This window comes from Pelodiscus sinensis, chromosome 14, assembly GCF_049634645.1.
Source record: "Pelodiscus sinensis isolate JC-2024 chromosome 14, ASM4963464v1, whole genome shotgun sequence".
NCBI lineage: Eukaryota > Metazoa > Chordata > Testudines > Trionychidae > Pelodiscus > Pelodiscus sinensis.
Window position 1 is genome coordinate 26,277,540 of NC_134724.1, and position 25,035 is coordinate 26,302,574.

At 40.6% G+C, this 25,035-nt stretch overlaps 1 protein-coding gene across 1 annotated transcript in view; it reads right to left on the reverse strand.

Moving 5' to 3' along the window:
• Window positions 1–567: 567 nt before the first annotated feature.
• The window catches only part of WDR72 (WD repeat domain 72), a 218,731-nt gene continuing 194,263 nt past the window's right edge, over window positions 568–25,035 (reverse strand). The window contains exons 19-20 of the mRNA XM_014580591.3: window positions 7,854–7,958; window positions 568–1,206 (exon numbers count right to left, since the gene is read on the reverse strand). Of these exons, the coding sequence (XP_014436077.2) occupies window positions 1,151–1,206; window positions 7,854–7,958 (161 nt within the window). The 3' untranslated portion in view covers window positions 568–1,150. The remainder of the gene's footprint in view (window positions 1,207–7,853; window positions 7,959–25,035) is intronic.

Here is a 25,035-nt window from a genome sequence, read left to right on the forward strand (position 1 = left end):
AGAAAGTGGTGAAGTCAAGAATGGAGCTTATTTTCTCTCTCACTCTGCCACCTGTGAAATTGCATATTACCTATTTTGCTACATTCAGATATAAATTAATCATTTTTACATTCTTACTGTTTGCATTTCTGCTTTTAACATAAACAATGAGAGCCAGATTAATTCTGCATTTATCTCAGCTGACAATATGCTTTCAGCTACAGCTGTGTAAATTTGGAATGAACTCTAGTGAGGTCAGTGAAGTTACTCCAGAATAAGAGAGCATAATGTAGCCCACACTGCACAAGATCCAGACTAGACTCAAGGAAGGATCCAATGTAGGAGTGTAAAGTCCGTGTTTTATCTATATCTGCCATGTAAATACATATTGAAATGCCTCATTCTAGGGAATATGCACAGCATTTCCACACACTGCAGCATTTCAGTAGTGGATACTAGGTTAATGGAGAGTTTTCTCCAAATTTCATATTGACATTTTACACATATACAGAAAATTTCCTATAGACTAATACTGATATCTGCAGAATCACTTACCTAAAACAAAGACACGTTAATTTTTAATTTGGTGTTTAATTAAATGCTTATATTTTTTCTTTAAATTCAGGCAACATTGATGCACAAAGTTTTAAATATATTTAGTCTTCCCCATGTTGAAATGTTATCAATAACAATTTTAGTTTATTAACATTAACAAGATAGAGAACATTTAACAATGATTTAAATCTTCAAATTTGTCAAATGTAATATTTACCAGATACAGACATTTTGTCATTATTAGTAAAATTCACTTTAAAAGCATTATGGTAAATCAATATCTTATGATTGGGAGTCATTGCTCCTGTTAGTGGAAAAACATCTCAAGAAGAAGGAATCATTTAATGTTGCATATGTTAACAAAAATCTAGATTTATTCAATCAATGTGATTCTACTGAAGGGCTGGCATTGTACCTGGAACCAGTAACTGAGAAAAGAAAAACAGCTGCTATGAAAGATACTTTGAAAATTAATCGTGAAAAGCATAGTGAGAAACAATATAAACTGAGTATTTCTTGTATCAAAACACAGTAAAAATATGTTGTCCCATGAAAAAATCCTGCGTTTTCAGTTTCCCTGTTGTACCTTCTAGTTCCATTGGATAAGCAGGCTTATCTAGCACACTTTGCAGGAACGCACCTTGGACGTCCAAGGAAGCTGTTTCCTCTCATCTGGAAAACAAATGTATTCATTTGTCTTTGGAACATTCTGTGGTATGATTAACAGGCACAGCTTCACTTGTTTGAAAGAGTTCATTATAAATCACTTTATAAAATGCTAAAAACCCTCAAGTATTTGTAGTGAAATTAAGCTATGCATCAACATTATGCAAGTACTCAAGTACACCACAACCTACAACCACAAAATATTTAATCCCATCAAAGTGCAGACATCAAAAAAGCAATGTCAAAGCCAAACTGGCATGAGACTGCATATGTATCTCCTGAAAGTAATTCAACACAGCAGACTTCTGTGTTACGCATTCAAAACTTCCCAATTTTGGAAGGAGACAATTGATTCCTTTTAGATGTTAACAGATTACTTGCATTTTCACTTCACTTGCTGATGGAATGCATACATTCTTTCAATTAAACTTATTGTAGAATAAGTGGAAATAAGAGTAATAGTGAGTTATAATATTCAGGTATGAGATGTGAGTCCTGTACCATGTATCAGGAGTCTAGCAGAAATGGGAATTAGTCAATCAATCAAAATTTTAGATACATGAATTTTCCTAGCTGATATACTTATAGTCTTAACATAAAATACTCAATACAAGCAATATTTTAAAAGTTATTGTTTAAGTGGAAGCAATGAAGAGATAAGGTAAGAACAGACAGAAAGAGGTAAAAACAAACAATTATTTTGCAGTCCTAATAATTACAGCTAAAATCCAGGAGATTATTTGATTAATTAAAAGTAGATGTCAAGTTATGTTTATATAGATATAAAACATTTTTCATACCATACTATGAAATCTTGAACTAATAATATTTAATACTTTGAAACTGAATGCTAAATTACATATGGTATATTTTAATTGATACTTTCACTATGATGAAATGTTTATAAAGTTTTATTTAACATAGATCATGTGTTATCTGTGGTTATGATTAATGGGTTGTCCACACATTTCACATTGTTTCTGCTTCATGCATCAGCAGCAGCTCGGCCAGCATTCCATTCCTAAATCTTTCCTTGTTTACTGTTACCTGATTTCTGCTGCAATATTGGTACCTGAGCCAGAAAAAGGTTTGATTTTTCGTAAGATTCTCTGCAGCTGTAAAACTTCATGGAAAAACCTAGATTTGAACATCAAGTTCCAACAAACAGGACATTGACCAAAGATATAAGTGGTACTGCTTTGATCTAAATAACACATCTTAGAGTTGCATATAGACTGGAGACTGTTAATTGGGTATTCTAACAGGTAATTATGACCTGACTGTTAACAACACTTCTGGACTGGACTTCTAATACTTCTGTCATCTGAAGAACTGGGTTTTGCCCACGGAAGCTCATGATACCATCTATATGTTTTGTTAGTCTTTAAGGTGCTACTAGACTCTTTGTTATTTTTTAAGTTTTTCCTGTTACAGACTAACTCAGCTACTCCTCTGAAGCTTGTTAACACAGTCAGTCCCAGCGTTGCATATTCATAGCTCTCAGCTGCACTTGGCCCACTGCAATCTTTCCTTTTTTATTCATTTTTCCACTCAGTGTAGTGCTATCTCTCATGGATGAAATCTCAGGGAGGGCCACACATTGTTTACCAACGCATTTGTGGTCAGGATTTTTGGGGACAAGAAACTAAGCAAGATTATGAAACTACAGGCATTTTTTTACTAGTGTCAGAAATCCAAGTAGAATTTTTTTTCTGTCCAGCCTTGTCAGAGAGTGAGGAGCATATTATTTAGAAGCAATGTTTTCAGAGTGAAGTGACAGGAAGATTTAAGCTGCACAAATGGATGTTCTCGGCTTAACCAAATTGGCACTGACAGACTTTTGAAGGCCATCACATGGGGTCCCATGCTCTTTTAAACAGCAATAACCCATTGTCAATGGGAACACTCACTACCAGTGCTGCATTGTGGTCAGGCAGGGGGATGGAATGTTGTCTTCTTCCTGAGCACTCTCCTTTCTCACTACACCTCTTCCCTGAGCTGGTCTAGCCTGTCAGTGACTCAGGTTCGGCCAGGACACACACCCAAGTTCACCCTTTTCAGGGCACACATGAAGAGTCCAATAATATGGAAGTCTTCAGAAATTAGCAAAGGCTTATCCCTTTAGACAGACCCCAGGACTACCGGCACCTTCCCCAACTATATTTCCTACTGAGGTACAGACATCTATCAGTATCACCTCTTTAGGTGCTGGTAGAGAAGTTTGGGCCCACCCTCTTCACCAGGCTCCAATCCAGGGCCCAGCAGTAGGAAGCAAAGCCCTGTGCTTTGAGGTGCTGTTCCCACAGGATAAAGTAAATACCTGAACATGAAAATCAAGTCAGAAGAAACCTCCTTTGAAAGCTTGGTCAGGTCAGTATCACCAGGCCTCAGACAGCAGGAGCTCCTGGGGGACCTCCTTCCCAGAAATTCGGAGTGCATGTGAGTTGCTTCCTCCATCTTCCTGCCACTGTGATACTCCCATTCCCTTATTAAGCTTTTCCTCCAGCTTGTGCAGAGCTGGGCCCAGAGGAACTCCTTAATCCTTTCTTCTTCAGCATGGCATTTGTACACCCCATTACACCCATGCAGGGGAGAAAATGCTCAGCTAGTTTCAGCCTCCACCTTCTTACTCACTCTTCCATTAGAGGAATGTGATCAGTTGCCACTACCACTGGAAATGTCTGGTTTCTACCTGTTTATCTGGTGAATATCGCATGATTTGTGCCAATTCTCATTGCCTGTGCTCTTCCACCTGGCCCCACTTGCTCTCATCCAGACAGCACAGGTCCTGCATGACCCAGGCTTTCAGGGGCTCCCCTTACTGGGTCATACTAACGGGCAGAACAGAAAGCAAAGAAATCTCAGCCTGCATTAAATTGTGCTACTTTCCCTTTGCGTTTCTGTGGGTAAAATAAAAAGAATTTTCTGCCTTGTCCCCTCCAACTTTATGGACCTAGGCCCCCATAATGCTCCTGCAAGACTTCTGCATGGATGGTGAAGAAAGCAGGAAGTAGGCCTGCAGCAGTACTCCTCCCTGGAAAAGAAAGGTATGTAGGCCTCCTAGGAGAGTAAGCATCAGGACATCTGGGGTCTCTTCCCAGACTTGGTGCACTAACTTGGGAAGTCACTTAACACCTCTGTGTTTCAGTTTTCCACTTTGGAAGATGGGGCTGGTAACTCCTCCCTCATGGGGGCATTGTGAGGGTCAGTTAATATTTGTAAAGTGTTTTGATATGCCTAGATAGCCAGTTCCATAAACACGAAATGTTGACATTATTTGATTATTGTGTTACAGGCCAAAGCAATTTGAAGAGCCATAGCTTTGCATGTTAGAAAGAATGGCAAACACAAACATAGTATTAGGCATCCGGGATAGAAGCCCAGAGGAAATGCTGGAGCTGATACAAACATGAGCCACTATCTCAGAAAATGGCAGCTTGTAGGTACATGCAAGAGAACAATTAGAATCCAATTTGCCCAGGCAAGTAACCCTAAGCTGGTGTTTACCTGTGCCTAGCGCAGGTGAAAAATGTGTATTGATGAATTATCCAAGAGGAAACTACAGGCTGAGGGGTTCTATTACCTGTCAGAGACTAGTCATATGGACATTGAGAATTACAGGTAAATCCCAGATTAGTTTTTTGGCTTGTCTAATGAATTCCTGCTATTCACCTCAGTATATGCCTTTTTCTGTGATTGCTGGAGGCCAGCTCTGCAGCAATGGGAGGGAGTGTATCAGTGTGGAACATTGGGAAGGGTAAAACCAACATAAGTAAATAAATTGTGCAAGATTCTACAGAATGAAAATCGGTTTGAAAAGCATTCTGAATACATTAGCGGGATCATCATAAAACAAACGATACAGTCACATCTATTAGTATGGGTTCTGCACAGCTGTAACCCATACTAGTTCCAATAAAAGTTATAATAAAGTACCTTTCTAAGGATACTTATGCAGCTCTTTGTACATTCATTGTAATACTTTCATCCTCTTCTCATCAAAAGAGGTGTTAAAGTCAATATGCTCCTTAATGGTGTTTCTATGGGAAATGCACATATGCCAAAATACTGTAAGCAAAATGCAAATTACTCTGAAAATCTATATGGGTCAATGTTTCATAACAACTTATTTGGAGCGTCTACGTTTTTTTTAGGCTCTAAATTCATGGGACACAGATTCTGAAGTAGCAGATATCATCAAGTCAAACAATGACATCCTTCATGCTCTCAAATAGTAAAATATGCTACAAAGTAAAAACACATGACAAAGACTAAAGAAAACAGTATCCAACTAAATGTTACATTACTGTTTTAATGTTTGCCTACAAAAAAGTAAGTGGTCAACTTCAAGCCTTCTATCACCAAAATCTTTCTTTTCAAACAAACGCTTCTGTCAGAAGTGTCTTAATTTCTTATCACAGAATTTCATCCACACAAGGAGCAATAAATAATTCATGTTGCTGGCTCTTTGTTGTGTGTCCCTGAACTGCACAGAGCTGGAAGGCTGACAGCTGTGTCAGGACAAGCACCAAAGATCTGACATGACAAGTGACTAACAAGTTTCTTTCAGTCTATAGTGAAAGAAGACAATGGCACAAAGTGCAAAAACGAAATCCTGAAACAAAATGAAACTGTTTCTTTCTCTTTACCTAAGTGTTTGCTATGAGCTTATTTCCGACCCATAACCTCTGGTCATTTTATAGTACTGCCCAGCCCCCTTTACTCCTCACATTCGCCTGGCCATTTACGCCTGTCCACGGATCAATATGAGCAATTCTTGGAGAAATACGATGTCTCCATGACAACCAAGCCACAAATTCTCAGTGGAAAGCAGTGAGACCAGTAGTGAAATCTCCAGAGATTTTCAGACCTACAAGGCAAGATGTCTTAAAATGCAGGAATGGGCAGAGAGAAAAGCCACAGTAATTCATTGTTTATTACCAGTTTAATGATGTCAGATGGACAGAATAAAACTCAGTTTTTAAGTTTAGATTCTTTATCAACAAACATTTTTTCCCAATCAATAGTCACCTCTGGACAACCTGACATCCTTTTCTTTATTTCACATATATGGTCTGGAGAACAATATATTCTATACTCTCCTCCAGTGACATGCAGACTCTGTCATTCAAAACAACTTAAAGGAAGGATAAAATTAATATAATTAATTCTAAATTAATTGTCACCAGAACAAGTTATTACTATTAATCTTAATTACCAGTAATTCTTTAAAACTTCTGTCCAGAACACGTCAAAAATGAGGCTGTACATTTGTTATCTGTAAGAGTTCTAGAAAGGTTTATGGACAGTTCCTGAAGGGCATAAGCTTTAAGGTATGGCACACTGGATGGTTTGGTGTATTAAATATGTCTCCTTACCATGGTACCCGTTATTTTTAAGTCCGATACTGGATTTTGCAAGGTAGGGAGACCAAGCCAAAGTGGCTTGAAAATAGATGCAGATTTACAATTCACTGATTTCAATTATTCTAAAACATATCACCGCTCATTTCTGTGGAAAAGATGAAAAGGAAATGAAGTTCAAATCAGGTACATGACAGCAGTTCAGCTCCCAAGGAATCTTGAAGGAGTGGAGTGCACTGAAATATAATCCCATAGCCATGGGTCCTATCTGGGTTCTGAGATGACTTAGGGGACTTGACATGGATTTCAGACTGCACCCTTTCACTGAAAATTAAATCTCAACAGTGCTCCTTGGGGAAGGATCAGGGGACTGTTGGCAGCTGCCCCCTGTCAGTGCAGGCTGCAAGATTTGGAAATCTCTTAACTAAGCTGACAGGCCGCAGAGCGGATGAATCAAAAATATGATACACGGATCAGCACACAAAGATGCAAGAGGGTACACAGTAACCAGATAAAGCAAGAAAGGAAAATATCAAGTGAAAAAAATATATTTAACTCTTTCACTAAATGATACTGTGTGCATGTTTCATACACATTGCTATAGGGACCAGACACACCTTGCTTGCCTTTTTTAGATTTAATCACACTCTATGTTTTTAATCAGCCACAACGAGATGCACTTTAAACTTAGTTATCCCTCTCTTCGGGTGCAACTTTCTCACATACTCCAAGTATAAATACAGAAATAAGCAACATTAAGAGAAATCCTATAGCCACTAGAAGGGGAGGCACCTTATGTATATCACTGTCATTACTCATTTCACTCTTAAAAATCATTTCTTGAAATAACTAGTGTGAGTTGATTTGAAAAAGGAAGCAGGTTTTAACACTGTCAAATTGCTTTTCTCCAGACCTATCATATTTGAACACCTGCTTTATATTCAGCTATAGTCAGTATAATCCTTCTGATTTTTCATAATCTTACTCTACCTTCAAAGGGTCAGACAATGTACATATATTAACTAAGCAGTTTAGTCCCAAACTAATTATAATGAACTAGTAGTGTCAGTTTTCTTTTTGGTCATAAAGCCTTTATCCTTTCCAGGACTTGAATGCTTGATAAAAGAGGAAAGGATAACAGCTCCACACTATGACCCCAGGAGGTGACCATTAATTGACATTGCACCTGCTAAAAAGGAAACAGCATTACAATGTGCTTTTTTGATTGGCTCAAAAGCCATGTCATATTTATCATTTGATACTCAGTAACTATCTTTAAAGGGCTCTCACCTGGACTCTCAGACTCTTCCATGACACATCTGTCAGGCATATCCTCAACTCCTTGGAAGTTTGCTGAGTTTGAGCAGCTGTCATGCTTGTCCACACTCACTGCAGCTATAAAGAAAGAAAAATAGGGTGGAAAATTGTAATATATTCACAAATAAAACACTTTTCTTCTTTGCTATAGTTCTTTCAACACTGAGCTCATGTTTTGCAAACACAAATAATACATTAAAAATAAAGTGGATCCTCATAAATATTTATTGGCAGGCACATAATAGTTGAAAACTCTACAGATATAACTCTTTTGGAACAGAAGTTTGAGACATCAACTTAAATGTGATCCCATTGTCGTGGAAAAACTTCATGAACTTGAACTAATAAAGTACATTATTAGACCAACAAAATGCTCACTTGCTTCACCAGAAGAAACTGGTAAATGGAGTAAATAATCAATTAGAAGGTCTTGTAAAAAACTGGAATTACACACTGAGGAGTAGAACTGTATTTTAGTTTGGTCTATATTAATCTTTTTTTTAAAAAAATGTGCTACACAAGACACTTGAAATGTGATGTGGAATGAAGTGTAACAGCAAAAAAAAAGACTCAATTGAAGTGTGTAGATTATCTTACATTTTTTTTATTTAGCTTGTGAATATTTGTGATTCTGAAGATGAGAAACTACTCTCAAAGAGCTCTGAATTTTAAAATCTATCTATATATTTTAGAAATGTGCATCTGTCTGTTTGTGAGTCCATTTCTTTAAGAACTCCTCCTAAATGGTAAGACTAGGATCACCAAATTTGGTATGCATCTTCCTTATCTCCTAACTTAAAGTAAGGTCAGGCTTTGGTTGTGCCAGGAACATGGGACGTGTTGGGAATGGGACTGTTTTCTACAAGATGGAAGGGGGGAGCTTTTTGGAGGGACACTATACTGAAGCATGGCCACTGGGGGGCAGTGAGTGTGCGGGAGAGCTGAAACTGCATAATGATCACTGGGGGTCGGGAGGACCACACCACCAAAAAGGTAGCCAGCTGGGACTTGCCCTTTTGCTGGCCACTGGTCCGGGTAAGTGGCTCCCCTGCCCTAAACTCCTCCCCGGAACCCTGGGGGGAAGAAAAGGCCCAGATGCATGGATGGGGGAGGGGAGAGAGTAAAGGCTTCTGTCAGATGGAGTGGGATGGGAGAGAAAAGACCCCGGCCAGATTGAGGGGAAGGGGGAGAAAAAGCCCCTACTGGATGGGGGGAGAGACAGAAAAAGCCTTGCTGAACAGGGGGAGCAAGAAGGCCCTGATGGACAGGGTAGGGGTGGGGAAAACAGGCTCTGCTGGATGGAGGTGGAGAGTAAGCCCCTTCAGATGGGCTAAACGAGAGAGCCCTGGTGAACTGAAGGTGTGTGTGGGGGGGTAAGGCTTTGCCAGAGAGGGTGGGGAAGGCCCCACCAGATGGGAGGAGGGGCAGAAAAAGCGTTGCTGGACAGGAGGATGGTGGTGGAGAGAAAGCCCTGTCAGGTGGGGGGGAGGGGAAGAGGGAGAAGGCACTGCTGGATGGGACGGGGGAGAAAACCCTGGAGAGAAAGTCCTGCCAAAATGGGGGGAAGGGAGAGAAAGCCCCACTGGATGGGAAAGGGACGAAAAGACCCCTGCTGGATGGGGTGGGGGAAAGGTCCCTACCAGATGGGGAGGAAAGACCCAGCTGGAGGAGGGGCAGAAATAGCCCTGCCAGAGGGGAGAAGGGGAGAAGACTCTGTCAGGCGGGGGAGGGAGAGAAGACCACGCCACCCCTTGGAAGCGCCACTTCCTCTAGCCCATTTCCTCTAGCATTACCAGGCTACCCAGTGTGTGCATCCCCCCCCCCCTCCCGCCAGCATGAGTGGCACCCTCCCCCACCCCCCCCACCCAGGGAGCACTGCTGGGGCCAACCTATGCAGCGGCCCCCCTGAGAGACATAGTTATATTGACATAGGTCAGAAGTGTAGACCTAACCTCAGAGAATCACAGCTAACCCCACTGCACCCTTCACCGACTGGAGTGAGAGGAACCTCAACTCCCTCCTCCCATGAGTGGGTGTGCAAACAATCTGCACCATCCTATAATTATTTGTGACATTTTGAAGGCATATCTTCACTACAAAATTAAGTTGACCTAATTTATATCAGCATATAGCTGCAGCAGTAATGAAATAATTGGGACACGTCTACACTTTGCTCCCTGTGTTGGTGGTGTGTGTTTTCACTAGGTGCACTTGTACTGACTGTACTATCAGCATGGGGCATTGCGGGATGGTTTCTGAAAGTCAGTAACAGTAGATGTAAGCAACATAGTGCCTACATTGACACTGCATCGACCTGACTACATCCATGTGAACTCTATTCCTCTCATGGAGGCAGAGTTATTAAGTCATTGTAGTGAGGCAGTTACATTGGGGGAAGTGAAATTTTAGTATAGACACTTACATAGACATGCATCTGATGAAGTAGGTCTTTGCCCATATAAGCTTATCCTCCAATAAATCTCTTAATCTATAACGTGCCACAGGACTTCTCGTTGTTTATGCAGATTCAGACTAACACAACTACCCCTCTGACACTTACATAGTTAGTTCAATTCAAGCTGACTTGCATTGGCCTAACTCTGTAGTGGAGGCTTGCCAAAGGGGGTGGCGAGGGGACTGGAACCCCGGGCTCTTTATATTGCCTCTGGAGCCACAGGAGGTGCAGACCAGATGGTGCTAAGGGCTGGCTGGGGGAGGGTCACATGATGCTGTCTGGGCAGATCAGCCCTGCCCCTTCCACCTGAGGCCTGACTTTTTCTAGGAGCCTGGAGCACCTCCTCCAGACTTTGGGTATGTCTACACTAGCTCGTTAATTCGAGCTAGGTAGGCAAATGAGGCGACCGGAGTTGCAAATGAAGACCAGGATTTAAATATCCTGGGCTTTATTTGCATGTTCCCATCTGGTCGCCATTTTGATATTTCACTAAGGACTTAGTTCGAATTAACGTTTCACCACCGCGTGTAGCCGCGTGGCAGTGAGTTCGGGCTACTGAAATTTTGTGGCGACTGGACGGAAACATGCAAATAAAGCCCGGGATATTTAAATCCCGGCCTTCATTTGCAACTCCGGTCACCTCATTTGCCTACCTAGCTCGAATTAACGAGCTAGTGTAGACATACCCTTTGGGTTTTGACCCAGGGCTGTAGTGTCTATAAGAGGCTGACTCTGTATAGCATTGCATCCAGCTGAGACAATATCATTTCTGTGGCAGCAAATACTGACTTGTAGTTTAACCCAAAATGTGATGTGATATTGAGTCACATTTCACACCTCTGAGTCACAGTTCCTTTGGAATCTCTCTTTGGGGAATTACACTGCAGGAGAAAGAGAATATATCATGTAGGGCAATTATCATACACTCTCATGTGCCGTTAACTCGGCTAGCCCAAACATAGAGGAGGTAAAGCCATGGATTTCTTGGGGAGGCCTTTTGACCAAGCAGCCCCTACCCTCCCCTGCCTCTAGATTTGTGATCCAGGGATGTCAGAGGTGTGAGGTGTTACCAAGGGATGGGTCATAATTGAGTTCTTTTTCACTTTCTATATAAGTGTTAGTCACTTGTGCAAATGAGGCCTGCAATTCTACAAACATGTTTTTCTGGATAATTGTATCCCTGCCTATGGGGAAATGGTAGCATCGAATCTAAAAACATTTGAGATAAAAACGAACAAACCAAAATGTACATTTAAATGAATGCTCGTCATACTGTGTACTGTATTATTTATAACAAGCTTCAGATCTAATTCTTAAAAGTCATTTTTACATAAGGAAGGTGTTTATAAGAAACTCATTAATAGGAGATCAAACAGCCTGCAGAGTTTGTGTGTTTCTGCCTATTCAATGATAAAGCAGTACATAGATCTCATCAGATAACACTCAGGATATGTTGTCACTTGCCAGTAGATCAGCCCTGCTACAATTGATGCAGCGAGTGTGGATTTAGTGGGTCTGGTGAAGACATGCTAAATCAATGGGAGAGCATTCTTCCATCGATTTGTGTACTCCACCTCATTGAGAAGCACAAGGGAACTCAATGGGAGATGCTCTCCCTTCGACACAATGCACCATGGTACATGGATCTAACAATGTCAACTTCAGTTACATTATTCACATAACTAACTTGTGTAAGTTAGTTTGATTTACTGTGGTAGTGTAGATCAGCCCTGAGAGATACCCCTAGTAAGTTACATAATGATAACATCAGAACTTTTTTTCCCAAAAAATATCATGTATTATGTGCACATTTTGAAGTGGAATGTTCCTTACAATAAAGCTCCTAAAAGACAAACGAACAAAGAGAATTGAAAAGTTAAAAATAAGAAAGGAACACTGTGGCCCACATAGTGAAAGTCAGAACAGTATTATATAACAGTGGAGAAAGTGCAGCAAGTTAAATCTTACAACTGACACTAAATTCTTATTATTAAACTCTTGTACTCTGAGTGGAGCATAGGTCATCTATAAGTCTCCTCCACTTCACTCTGTCTTGAGACAAAACTTAAAATATCCCAGTCACAGGAAAAGAATGTTTATTATCAAATATCCACACACTGAAAAGATTCTTAGTACGTTTCTGATACCTAAAAGGAACTATAATCTTTCCCATAACATTGATGAGACCTATGTAATTTATTCTTAACATCCCTCAGGTGGTATCATGTGACCAGGATTTATCACTAAATTTGGTCCGCTGGTTGGATCATTAGCTTGCCTGACTTGGGACAGGTACTAACAGGGAGTGTGATGTGAATAGTCTGATCCTCATTCACAGCAAGACCCCTTTGCTCTGCTCTGGCAGTATAAAGGGGCCTTAAAGTACGTGTAAAATAGATGCCCACTTTAAGGCCATCTTACATTGCCAGAGTGGCGTAAAGAGGCCTTAATGGAAATGATGCTCAAAATAAAGAGTCTGAGAGAAAGCTAGTAAACGAAGAGGTTTTGATCAAATAATTATAGTGATATTTTATTTTCTCTCTGTTAGTTATAATTAAAGTTACTACATAGGACCAGTATCAATTTAGTCACAAAACTGAACTAAGAATAAATGGATAGATTCTGTAAATGGCTCATAAAAACTTGAGAGCGACAGGAAAAATCTTCATTTTACAGGATCAAAATTTACACATTTTAATGAAAAGGATATTTTCTATTTTTTCAGCATGCTAACAAGTGATTACCATTTGTTTAGTGAAGGCAGCTAGCTATGGCATCACATCCAAGGGCCCACTAGGCAGGAATGTGTCACAAACCTTAGTATGGAATCCAGATTTGTTGGCCTTGTCTTTTGAGTAGTACAGATACATAATCTGTATCTGAATTTTATGTAAATAGTTTCCTATTTGAATTCTGCAAACTCAATTCACAAACAGCAGCAACAACAAAGCACTTCATAACCCACAGATAATTTTTATGAAAGATATTTTTAAGTGATGAGCAGTGGTTTGGAGATATGCAGCACGAATTAATCACTGTTATTTCCATCTATTCTCCATTTAAACTTTGAAAAGCCTTACTAGACTCTGGTTGTAAACTTTGATCTCCATACAGATTCTCAGTATGAGATTGGAGAAGAAGATTTTCACTAGATAGGTAAATAACCTGATCACTGTTTCATTCTGTTGTTTAATAAGGCTATGTGTATTAATGATTTAAAAAGAGATCATAAAAACCAGTGAAGAAATCGACAAGAAATTTGCCATCCTGTATTTGACAATTTAGAACAAGCTGGGGCAAAACCAAAAATCATCCTTCAGTCAAAAGAGAGGGAAGCGGGCCTGTGGGACTAGAGATCTAAGCACTAGAGAGTTATTTCAAAATAACCCCTCTTATTTCAAAATAAGCAGAGCATCCACACTCCGAAGCTCATTATTTTGAAATAACGGGTTGGTTATTTTGAAAGCTGTACTCTTGCTTTCCTCAGGGAATAATACTAATTTCAAAATAGGATATATCTACACTAGCCCCCTAGTTCGAACTAGGGAGGCTAATGAGGGCGACCAAAGTTGCTAATGAAGCGCTGGATTTAAATATCCCATGCTTGATTAGCATAATCCCCGCCGGTCGCCATTTTGAAAACTGACTAGACCGAAGTAACTGCCCGCATCTATATGGGGCGGAGAAGCACGATTCTGAAATAAACCCCTTAATTCGAATTAATTGTTAAACCTCATTCCACAAGGCGTAACAGTTCATTCGAACTAAGGGGTTTATCTCGGAATTTTGCTTCTCTGCCGCTTATAGACGCGGGCAGTTACTTCGAGCTAGTCAGTTTCCTAAATGGCGACCGGCTGGGATTATGCTAATCAAGCACGGGATATTTAAATCCCGCGCTTCATTAGCAACTTCGGCCCCCCTCATTAGCCTCCCTAGTTTGAACTAGGGAGCTAGTGTAGACGTACCCATAGTTATTTCGGGAGTTAGTATTTCAAATGTAGTTATTTTGAAATAATTTCCTAGTGTAGACATGCCCTAAAACATTTATAAATGGTAGTAAGGTTTGAAACATAGGATTCAGCTACCTAAATATGAAGATTAGGTCCTTTCAGCAGGACCTGAGGGGAACAGAGGTCTCCCTACACTGAGACCTCTATGTGACTAGCACCAATTAGTCCTGATCCACTCTTCTCTCCCTTTGCACTTCCTTCCTATGCCTTCATATCAGTCCTGGACTCATGGGGCCAATTGAGTTCTTACCCCATCCAGCCCACTAGCCTGATTGGCTCATTACCACCAATCAGCTTCACCAGGTACACTAATTAGCCTCCAAGTGATCAGTATGTAGGCTCAGCTATTCATTCTCTGCACTCTGTCACACACATCCTTCGCTGTTTGATGGTGCTGCTACTCTTACCTGCAGGAAAAATATAGAAGAAGCAAAGATTATGGATTTTTAGCAGTAATACCCTCCACCCTCACTTTTTTTAGACCAAAAGTGTGGACTCGGATAGGGTTAAAGAGCTACTGTGGCAGGGATGGCCCTGCCTCTCCAGCACCTACAGTTCTGTCAGGGTCAGAGTAAAGGTTTAAAAGCAGAATGTTCCAGATGGTCCCCTGGGACGTCTGTGCTCCTATTGGAAAGTGCCTGCTGTCTAGGCAACAGACGGCCTTGCTTGAAGAACATTGTCATGGTTCGAACCAAGACCTTCAGGGAGCTAGGGGAGCAAGGGGTAGGCTGTGTTGTCCGAGATCACTATGGGCATGTCCTCCTCCCTGGCTCTGATGGTACAGTCAGGGGAAAAAGTGCCATCATTCATCTTTCAGAACAGGTAGGAGTTCCAGAAGATGCTGGCATTGTGTGCCTTTCCTGACCAGCTGACAATGATGTCATTGAAGCATCCCTTGTGATCTATGAGGGCGTGCAGCACCATGAAGAAATATCCCTTTCTGTTGATGTAGGCACAGTGGTCAGGGGCCAGGATGGGGATGTGCGTGCTGTCTGTAGCTCCTCCGCAACTGGGGAAGCCCATGGCAATAAAGCAGTCAACGATGTTGTCCACATTCCCCAGAGTGAAGACCCTCCACAGCAGCACCTGATTGATTGGCCTTGGCTACCTGCAGGAGAATGGCCCTGACTGTTGGATTTCCCACCGTCAAACAGGTTCCCAACCGAATGGGCTATCTAGCATGGCAAGCTTCCAGAGACTGATGGCCACACACTTCTGCATGGGGATGGAGGATGGCTTGCAGATTTCTTGTCACCTGAGGGTGGGGCAAGCCACCTGCAGAGTTTAAGGAAGGTGGCCTTTCACATGCGGAAGTTCTTAAGTCACTGCTGTTTGTCCCATACCTGCAGGATGATGAAGTTCCACCAGTCTGAGCTCACCTCCTGCCCCAGAAGTGGCATTCTGCGGTGTCCAGGGGATTGAGGGGCATGCACAGCAGCAGGAGCACCAGCACTTGGGTGAGCAGGGCTTGCTGTCCATGCTGGGGTTCACCCTACAGGTCCTGGTCCTCACCCTGCTGGAGCAACAATCAGGCACTCTGGAAGTACTGCACCATGAGGCACAGTACGAGGCCTGTGAACACAGCACTGCTTTGCAGCAGCTCTGGCTCCATGCTGTGAGTGCTGGGGCATCCACAAGGGCAACCAGAGCATACTGCATCTCTTTCGTGTCCCGTGATGGGGGAGGCAGTGGAGGAGTGGCGTGTAAGACACGGCCATAGGGAGGAGCCTGACCAAGCAGCCACAGGAAATATCTGCCCTCTTGGTGCCCTCCCAAGAGGGTCCGAGGCAGGCACCAATCAGTGTGCACATGCTATTTCAGACTAATTTTGACACTTCCCCATAGCAGGAATACACTATTTTGATTCTGTGAAATCGGGAGTTATGTTGATTTTAAAGATTCATCTGATAAAGTGGGTCTTTTCCCATGAAAGCTTATGCTCCAAAATATCTGTTAGTCTATAAGGTGCAGCAAGTTAAATCTTACAGCTGACATTGTTCTTGCAGATTCAGACTAACACGGCTAACCCTCTGATACATGTTGATTTTAGTTATTTCAAAATGATTTCCTAGTGTAGACATGCCCAGGGAGAGCAGACAGCAGATCTACTGTCACAAGGGAGACTCCTGGAAAGCTTCAGAGGATACACACAGATCCTACAAGGAGAGAGCTGAGTTCAGTCTATCAGCCAGGCAGGATAGCTGTGGCAAGCCCCAAAGTGAGCCATTAAGTGGTTGGTCCTGCTTTCCTCCACCCCTCCCAGGGGCAGGGAATCTGAGAATGTACTGAAAGGACTTGGGAGTGAAAGCCAGGAGCTCCTTTCCCTTCATATGCAGTCAGACTTTGCCATTTCACTGAAACTCCTGTTTATGCAAATGGTGGTGCCCTCCACACTTTGCAGTGCTCTGACAGTGGGAGTGCCCTTCAGTCATAAGAGCCATAACAGGGATATGCACTATTGGTTCAAAATTCATTTAAGTAACAGGAAACATCAGTTTTAGGCTAATTCCTGATTTTTGTTATTTAGAAAAAAAATCACTGATTTATGTAGTTGGCATTTAACGGAGAGCAGCCAGTTGTGATGTTACAGTAATTAAATATCAGTCTGGCAATTTTCATTACCCTTTTCTTTTAAAAGAGAGATTAAAGAATTAATCTGTAGAGTCCCTTAAATTAGGATTCTAACGTAAATGTAGCGGCATACGGCAGTTGGTATCACTTTTAAATAAACCAGTATAGAATGAGTCCATCTGGAAACTGAAGGGAACTAAAGCAACAAAGTTAATAGCACTGAGCTGGGACAAAGCATCTGCAATTATACTGTAGGACATCATGCTGAACTGGCAGGGAGAGAGACTTGAAGAAAGGAGTCTCTTTTCCTTGTCTAATTTCAACAATTATAGGCAAACATATTAAACAGATATGTAGTATTGCTACTGTCGACCCACAAACTCTCTGCAAAAAGCAGGTTGGGTGAATCTCTGCTTACTAGCCATTAGTTCTTACCGTTTATGGATCACAGACATGGCAATACAAGGCTTAAGTCTTCCAAAATAAAATTGTATCTTGATTTGGAGACAAAAACATTACATTCTAGCCAGACAACAGAACATGATACAAGAACATGAATCTGCCATCAGCATCTAAAAGAGAATTTTGAAGAGAATTTTGAAGAGAAATTATAGTAAAATTATTTACGATATCAAACCTCTGTGTTATATGGTTATCGTTAACTTGCCTCATACACTTAGAAATGCATAAATACTTTGCCATGTACGTGGTGCAGCCAGAGTCACTTCACTTAGCAAAGACTCATTTATTGTCAATGACATGGCAAAAACATATAACCTCCTGTTCACGCAATGAAGTTATAGGTATATCAGATGCACATCCCACCCCATACGAAATGAATCAAAACTAAAATGTAATTTCCACCCACATCTTTCTTTTCCTTTTGAAAGTACTATAGTAGGTTTTAAATCTTAATATATTTTTAAAAACATGTTGTTGAGGACGGCTCTTATCTGAGAGAGTGAAACAGGAATTTTCTGTGATTCTTTCCCCAATATCCTTTGAAGTTTTATTCACCCAGAGGGATATCCTTATTTCTCTCAACCATGTAACAAATTAATCTCTCAAAGGCTGTCCCATTTTTGTTTCATTAGTGCAATGAAACATTCACTCAGTTTTTAAAGCAATTGGCTTGAGCTTAGTTGTGATTTACACCAGTACCTGTCCACATACCATATATATTATAAATAATAAAATAACTTACTAGGAAATATTTTTCTCTAGATTCTGCTATAGAAAAAGGAACAGTTTCACATAAAAGCTTCCACAGCATTTATTGCAAATCACTGCAATATGAGCATCGGTGAACTTTGTAAAGAGGGAAATAAAGGAAGATTATTTTAAGATGTAAAACCCCATTCACTAATTATTTTATTGTTGTTAGCCATTACTTTTATTTCCTGACTTCCTTTTGTATCTAGAAAACAAATGTCATTTTTCCAGAAATGCTTTTCTGCAAGAATTGCTAGTACAAATCTTCACCAAACGTGGTGCAAAATTAAATTATTCAGTGTCCTCTTACTTTGTCAAGATTATTTCTACCTGTTTCACTTTTCCCCAAAAAGATCAGTGAGCAGCAATAGTAATTAACTTTTTATGGGAAGAGGTAAGACGTATGGGTAGTTTTTAATTGTTATTACTATACAGAGTAATTTCTGTGATTTTCATAATCAAGCAGAATTCGCAGTCACTTCAGCATTGGAATCAAAGGGGGAGATTTTACATGTGTAATGTAATTATTAACCAGTCTATCAATAACTTTTGTAAAACCAACCAAAAGCCACTCATAACTTGACATTATAAAATAGTCATATTGTCAGAATATTTCAGAAACTCAATATACTTAGGATTCAGCACCTTAAAATATGTATTAATTTCATAGGTGCTGGATCTACGGGTCTGGGCGGTACTACTGCACCCCCTGGCTTGAAGTGATTTCCATTATATATAGAGTTTATAGTTTGGTTCAATGGCTCTCAGCACCCCCACTATACAAATTGTTCCAGCACCTCTGAATAACTTGAGTCAAAACCTTTGTAGTCCAGATTCTATTTTACCCCACTGCAGCAAAAGAACCTTAATCACACAGGCCAAAATGTTTGGTTTAGAAAAACCAAAACAAGCAGCACTGAATCATGATACTGAGTTATATTCCTTTCTACCATATGAATATTACGGTTTGCATACTCTTCCCTCTTTTTAATCTATGAACCTACACATTTAATTAATGGAAAACCAATTTGAGGAGACTGCCTTGATTAACCTCTCTTGGCCAAGTTATTATTATTTTGCATTATGGCCTTGAAGATGTATTACTGACCGGGAGGTAAAGCCAACAGCAGCACAGCATGAATCTGTTGAATGACTTCTGTATGAAAGTGGAAGTACTTATTTCCCAGACATTTCTTTTATGTTCCCTACTGCTAAAATGTTATCTGACTTTAAAAGATGTTCAATTCTATTGTAGGTAATAAGTAAACTCAAGCACTATGGTACAGTATACTGAAGAGTTTCACTTGCTGGTCAAATAGGCATTATTCCAAGAAACTAATGTTGTATAGGACTGCTTCCTGGTGGCTGTGATCTCCGATTGGCAAAAGACAGTTGACTTTTCAGTCAGCAAGCTAGTTACCGATGGATGTGGCTCAAGGCTGACACACAGATTGACTGGTTCACACTAATTTACTTCACACAGATTCCATTTATCTCCTAGAAGATCCCCTGGCAGCAGCTTATAATGGCATATCCTAGGATGCCTGCCTGCATGCGTTTTTAAAGCGGCAGAGCTTGATGAATCTAAGTCCAGAAAACAGTTCACAGATTGAGGACTAGGTGCAATCAAAAAACATCAAGTAGCACAGCTGGGACTTGCTAGCTTGCTTGACTGGTTTGAGCAGCTGAGCATTAACTACGCTTGCTTTCCTGCTGGCAGCCCTGTGTCACTAGGACAAATCGGAGCACCACCCGAAAAAAAAGAAAAAAGAAAGAAAGAAGTATGGGCTCACACAAAGTAATATGCACAGCTGCAAGGATAACTCATTGGAACACTTAGCCTTTAATTTTTAAACAACTCCCAGATTCTAAATTAGCCAATACTCCATTTAGCAAGTTTTAAAGTTAAAATGTTGAGCAACTGCTTCAGTTTATTCAAACAGTACTTAAGCAAAAACCTGGAAGCTGAAACAGTTTCCATTGATTATTTCCCCTCTTTTTAGACAAAACCATTTACCATCTGATAACACATGCCAGAGAATAACACCAATATACTGAATTTAACATTATAACAAGATATGGTACAGCTCAGTGAAATCTCCCCAACTTCCAAATATAGAATAATTGGCTTTGGTAGATTCTAAGATTTCTAGAAGCAAAGAATGATAAATATTATTTTTCAAATGACTGAAAGTATAGATTCGCACTGCAGCACTCTACATGCAAACGGACAGGAGATGATTTTTAAAAGATCCTTGTCAGAAATCAAGCAAAAATTAATATTATTAGTCCGTAACACTTGACAGCAAATGTATTGTGGGAAAGCCAAAGCACATTTAGTACTGATGAGGTTAAAGACTTGGCTGTAGTGTTAGCTGATGAAAAAGTAGGATTAAGGCTTTAGTATGAGTCTTGACATGATCATGTTGTCTGCCTGCTGTCTTAAGCTTCGAAAAACAGCTGGGATCATCTTCTTATAAGCTCCAACTCAAAGATGTTTAAGCAGTTCCCAATCCAATTAAACAGAGGTAAATATAAGGAAGGGCCCTACTGAGTCCAATCATCTTATTTTTTAATGAAAAACAGCATAATTGCAGGTTACACAACTCCTTAATCTCACTTTAAACCTAATAGACTGCTGTCTTACATTGCACATGGCAGGCCCAGTTAGCCTAAGCTTTCTATATTGGTGTGCTTAATTTTTGGTCATTATCCTTTATTATGTTACTTGTAATCCTAAAAGCCTGTGATTGTGTCTAGATATTTGGTAAGGATTGTACCTGGATATACAGGGATTCATCTTCTAAGAATAATGGATTAGCTGAATTGTACTGTATAACTAGTATAGAGTTCTCCAGTGAACTACAGTGCAGTTTGTAATTTACCAAGTTCCTTGAACTGCTGCCCTTTTTTTGTCTCTCTCCTTTAAACAAAATTGCATGTGTGAATAGTAGCAATGCTGCTTGAGGAGCCTAAGCTATTCATGTCACTTGAAAATACAAATATGACAGGACTTCAGAAATAATGTTGCTAAATACAAATATGTATTGGCTAAAATCCCCAGAAAAAATAATAGAAAAGATGGAAATCCTATTTTACAGGCAGTGACATCTGAAATTTAACTCTCTCTTTCTCTCATTCACCGATAGTCTCAGTACTTTTGAGTCCATAGCTCTAGGCCACTTATCTCCCATAACGATAAAAGAATTTGGGGGCATATACAATGCGTGATCATATTATGCCATGTTAGAAGCATTTTTCTAGGTGTGTATTTTAATAGTGATTCCACCTAATATTGTAAAAGCATAAATCCATGTGTGTCATTCTCCTTCCCAATCCCATTAATGTGCACCAGGACATTCTCTGAGGATGCTGGAAGGGCCAAGGAAAATCTCATCAGGGACAACTTCAAATACCAGTTCCTCATGTCCATAAAAGCTCAGAGGAAATGTAAATGATCTGGAGTAAACTGTTGGAGGTAGCTGTGTTACATTATGCATGATTCTTGACTGAACAGTATTTAATTAACGATTTTCAATTACATGTTAAGTTTTGTAGTGAACTGGGGTTTAGGGTGGTGTATTACTATCTGACATATTTTGTATTTGTTTCCAACGGTTTCTGAAGTTGATATATCCACCCGTTGTACCTGAAATGTATTTTAAAAGTGGATCCTGATTCTACTTTCAGTTACGCTGGTGTAAAACTGGGATAACTCATTGATAGCTGTTTGCCTCTCTGTTGGGTAAGCATGACAACACCTTGGCTGTGTCTACACTGAACCCCTTTTCCGGAAAAGGGATGCAGATGAGACAAGTCGGAATTGCAAATGAAGCGGGGATTTAAATATCCCCCGCTCCATTTGCATGAACATGGCTGCCGCTTTTTTCCAGCTCGGGGCTTTGCCGGAAAAAAGTGCCAGTCTAGACGGGGATCTTTCGGAAAATAAAGCCTTTTCCGAAAGGTCCCTTATTCCTGATTTTAAGAGGAATAAGGGACCTTTCAGAAAAGGCTTTATTTTCCGAAAGATCCCCGTCTAGACTGGCGCTTTTTTCCGGCAAAGCCCCGAGCCGGAAAAAAGCGGCAGCCATTTTCATGCAAATGGAGTGGGGGATATTTAAATCCCCGCTTCATTTGCAATTCCGACTTGTCTCATCTGCATCCCTTTTCCGGAAAAGGGGTGCTGTGTAGACACAGCCCTTTTGTTTACAAAATAGCACAAGCTATTCTGTTCTTAATTCTAGTTGCGCAGCTGAGTACAGAATGTGGTGTCCGCTGTTTTGTTAATGACTGAACAAAACATGTTGCCATGTCTAAATCACAGAGGAGTATAAACGACATTGTGGGCCATTAATGGAATTATCCCAATGATGAATTTGGCTTTTGTTTTGTTTTGTTTTGAATTACTTATGCCAAAGAAGACGACAAAACTTTGGGTAACAGACCATCTGTTCCTCGTAAGCACTGCAGGACACGTAGCCTCAAAACAAATCTAATTTCTCTCATCCCAACAGGATAACATTTATAACTGTTTAACAGATAATATAAGAAGTAGGCTCTGGTTACAAAAGTAGATCTGAACCTTATCAAACATTGGGGTTCTTTGAGAGCTGGAACATGATTGGCAAGAGATCTGAACTTTGCAGTATGCATCTGTACAGGGTGAATGGTTGCAGCCCCATGAGACCCACCAGAGACAAGGAAGCTCCCAGCCCGGCTGCTCTGTCTAGGCCGGAGCAGCCCCTGCCTCAGGAGCGGGAGGGACATTCCAGTCTTGCTGCAGCCCCCCTCTGCCCATTCCCTTGTTAATCATTTAACATTATGTTTAACCGGTTAACCAATTAAATGGGATTTTAGATCACTAGTCTGAATCCTGTTGAACTTTGTGTGGGTTTGAATACAGATCTGCATGTAAACACTGAGTGAAGATTATGGTAACAAATAATACATTACATTCATGTGCTCCCAGCAATCTGAGGAGGGGTTAGTCTTCATGGACAAAGCTACATTGGAGCTCTCCAGTGGAGCTAACTACTAAGAAAGAGGCTGTCAAATGTTGGCAGTGTGGAAAAACTGACTGTGAGGAACCTTAAGTAATTTATTTCCCTCCAATTGGTGAAATCTGTGAACAGTTAGTGCTGCTGGAGGCAACAAAGAGGGCAACATCTCAGGGCCCAGCAATTCAAAGGGGCCCATGGGCTCAGCCACCACCACTGTTACTGCAACTGCTGTGGCGCTCTAGGCCCTTTAAATCACCACCAGAGCCCCACATGGCATGCTCCAGACATTGCTAGGGGCGGGGAGAGGCACAGTCTGAGTGGTGCTAAGGATCAGCTACCTTCCACCCAAGGCTTCACCCCTTTCTGGGGCATAGAGTCAGGCCATCTTCCTTGCCCAGAGGTCCGGTGAGGCTGTCAGCACAGTAGCAGTGGGCAGGAGCACTGGGCCCCTTTGAATTGCTGGGCCCCAGGGGAACTCCTCTCCCCATGCCCATCAGTGGGCCTGTAACTGGGTATTATTATTAGTCATTTTATGTCTCTAGAGGTCCCTTCCAGTTCTATATTTTATGATTATTTGTATTACTATAGTGCCTGGGATCCTTATTCATGGAGCAGGTCCTTATTTATGCAAAGTACTACACAACCACTGAACAAAAAGACAGTCTAACCCCAAACTGCGTACAATCTAAACACAGCTTGAAATGCTGGCGTCCTGATAATTAGTGTCTTGGTCATTCTGGAAGTAAGGCATAGGTTAAGACATACTCCTTTCACTTAGCAAATCAGCATAGAACAGAGAGTTGTTAAAAAGAACCTTATAAGGAATTGATTCAATTGTGAATATTATAGCCCGGAAAAAGGCCACAATGTCAACTTCTTTTCTTTTAAAGATGATGATGATAATAGCTGCAGCACAATTTAAGAGATTTTGTAATTTTGAATGTAGCAGTTTATAATTATTTGCAACTGCTAGATAGATACCAACAAGAGTTTGCTTTTAACTGTGAGGGCCCTTATCTCACTTAGTAACTCTGCATAACCCACAGTTTGCTATGGCTTGCAATATGCCTTTGCTTCTTCAACACATTCCCAAAATGTCTTTATTGAAATTTTCTGAAATCTGCATGCCTTAGCCATGGTCTACACTAGGGAATTATTTCGAAACAACTCCCCTTATTTTGAAATAACAAGTGGAGCATCTACAAGCCCATTACTTTGAAATAAGGGGGTAATTATGTTGAAATAACTACTCCTGCTTTCCACAAGGAATAATGCTAATTTCAAAATAGTTATTTCAAATAGCAATAGTGTGGACACTCTGAGGCTCCTATTTCAAAATAACTACTCCCCAGAGTAATTCAAACTAATTACTCCCCAGAGTGCTTCCTGGAGCTCTAAGTCAAGGTAGCACGTCCACATTAATGGAGCCTGCCTCGGACTAATTTTGAGGCTTCCCCATAGTGTGGACATGCTATTTTGAAACTATTATTTCAGGATTTATTATTTCAAAGTAAGTTATTTTGAAATAACTTCCTAGTGTAGACATGCCCTTAATAACTTATTTATTTGTACGTGTGTAGCTACCTTCTGTTCAGAGAAGACAGAGAAGTCCTCTTTTTCTCTATCAGATAAAACAGATGTTGTTGCATCTCCATACATACAATACACATAGTGCCATGTTCTGCTTCCTGTATAGGCAAATAAGAAGCAGAGTGATGGTAGAATATTTGCAAAGGACACAATCCTCAAAGAAACACCCATGTAGTGTGCTTCCTATCTGCCTGCTGCTGCTTCAAACATATTTTTGGTGCTTCTCTCCTAGCTACTGGTGACTTGCTGCTGATACTTTATCTTTTCAGCTACTAGTCTGCACAATCAAAGGTGAATCTAGGGACACATACCTAGGT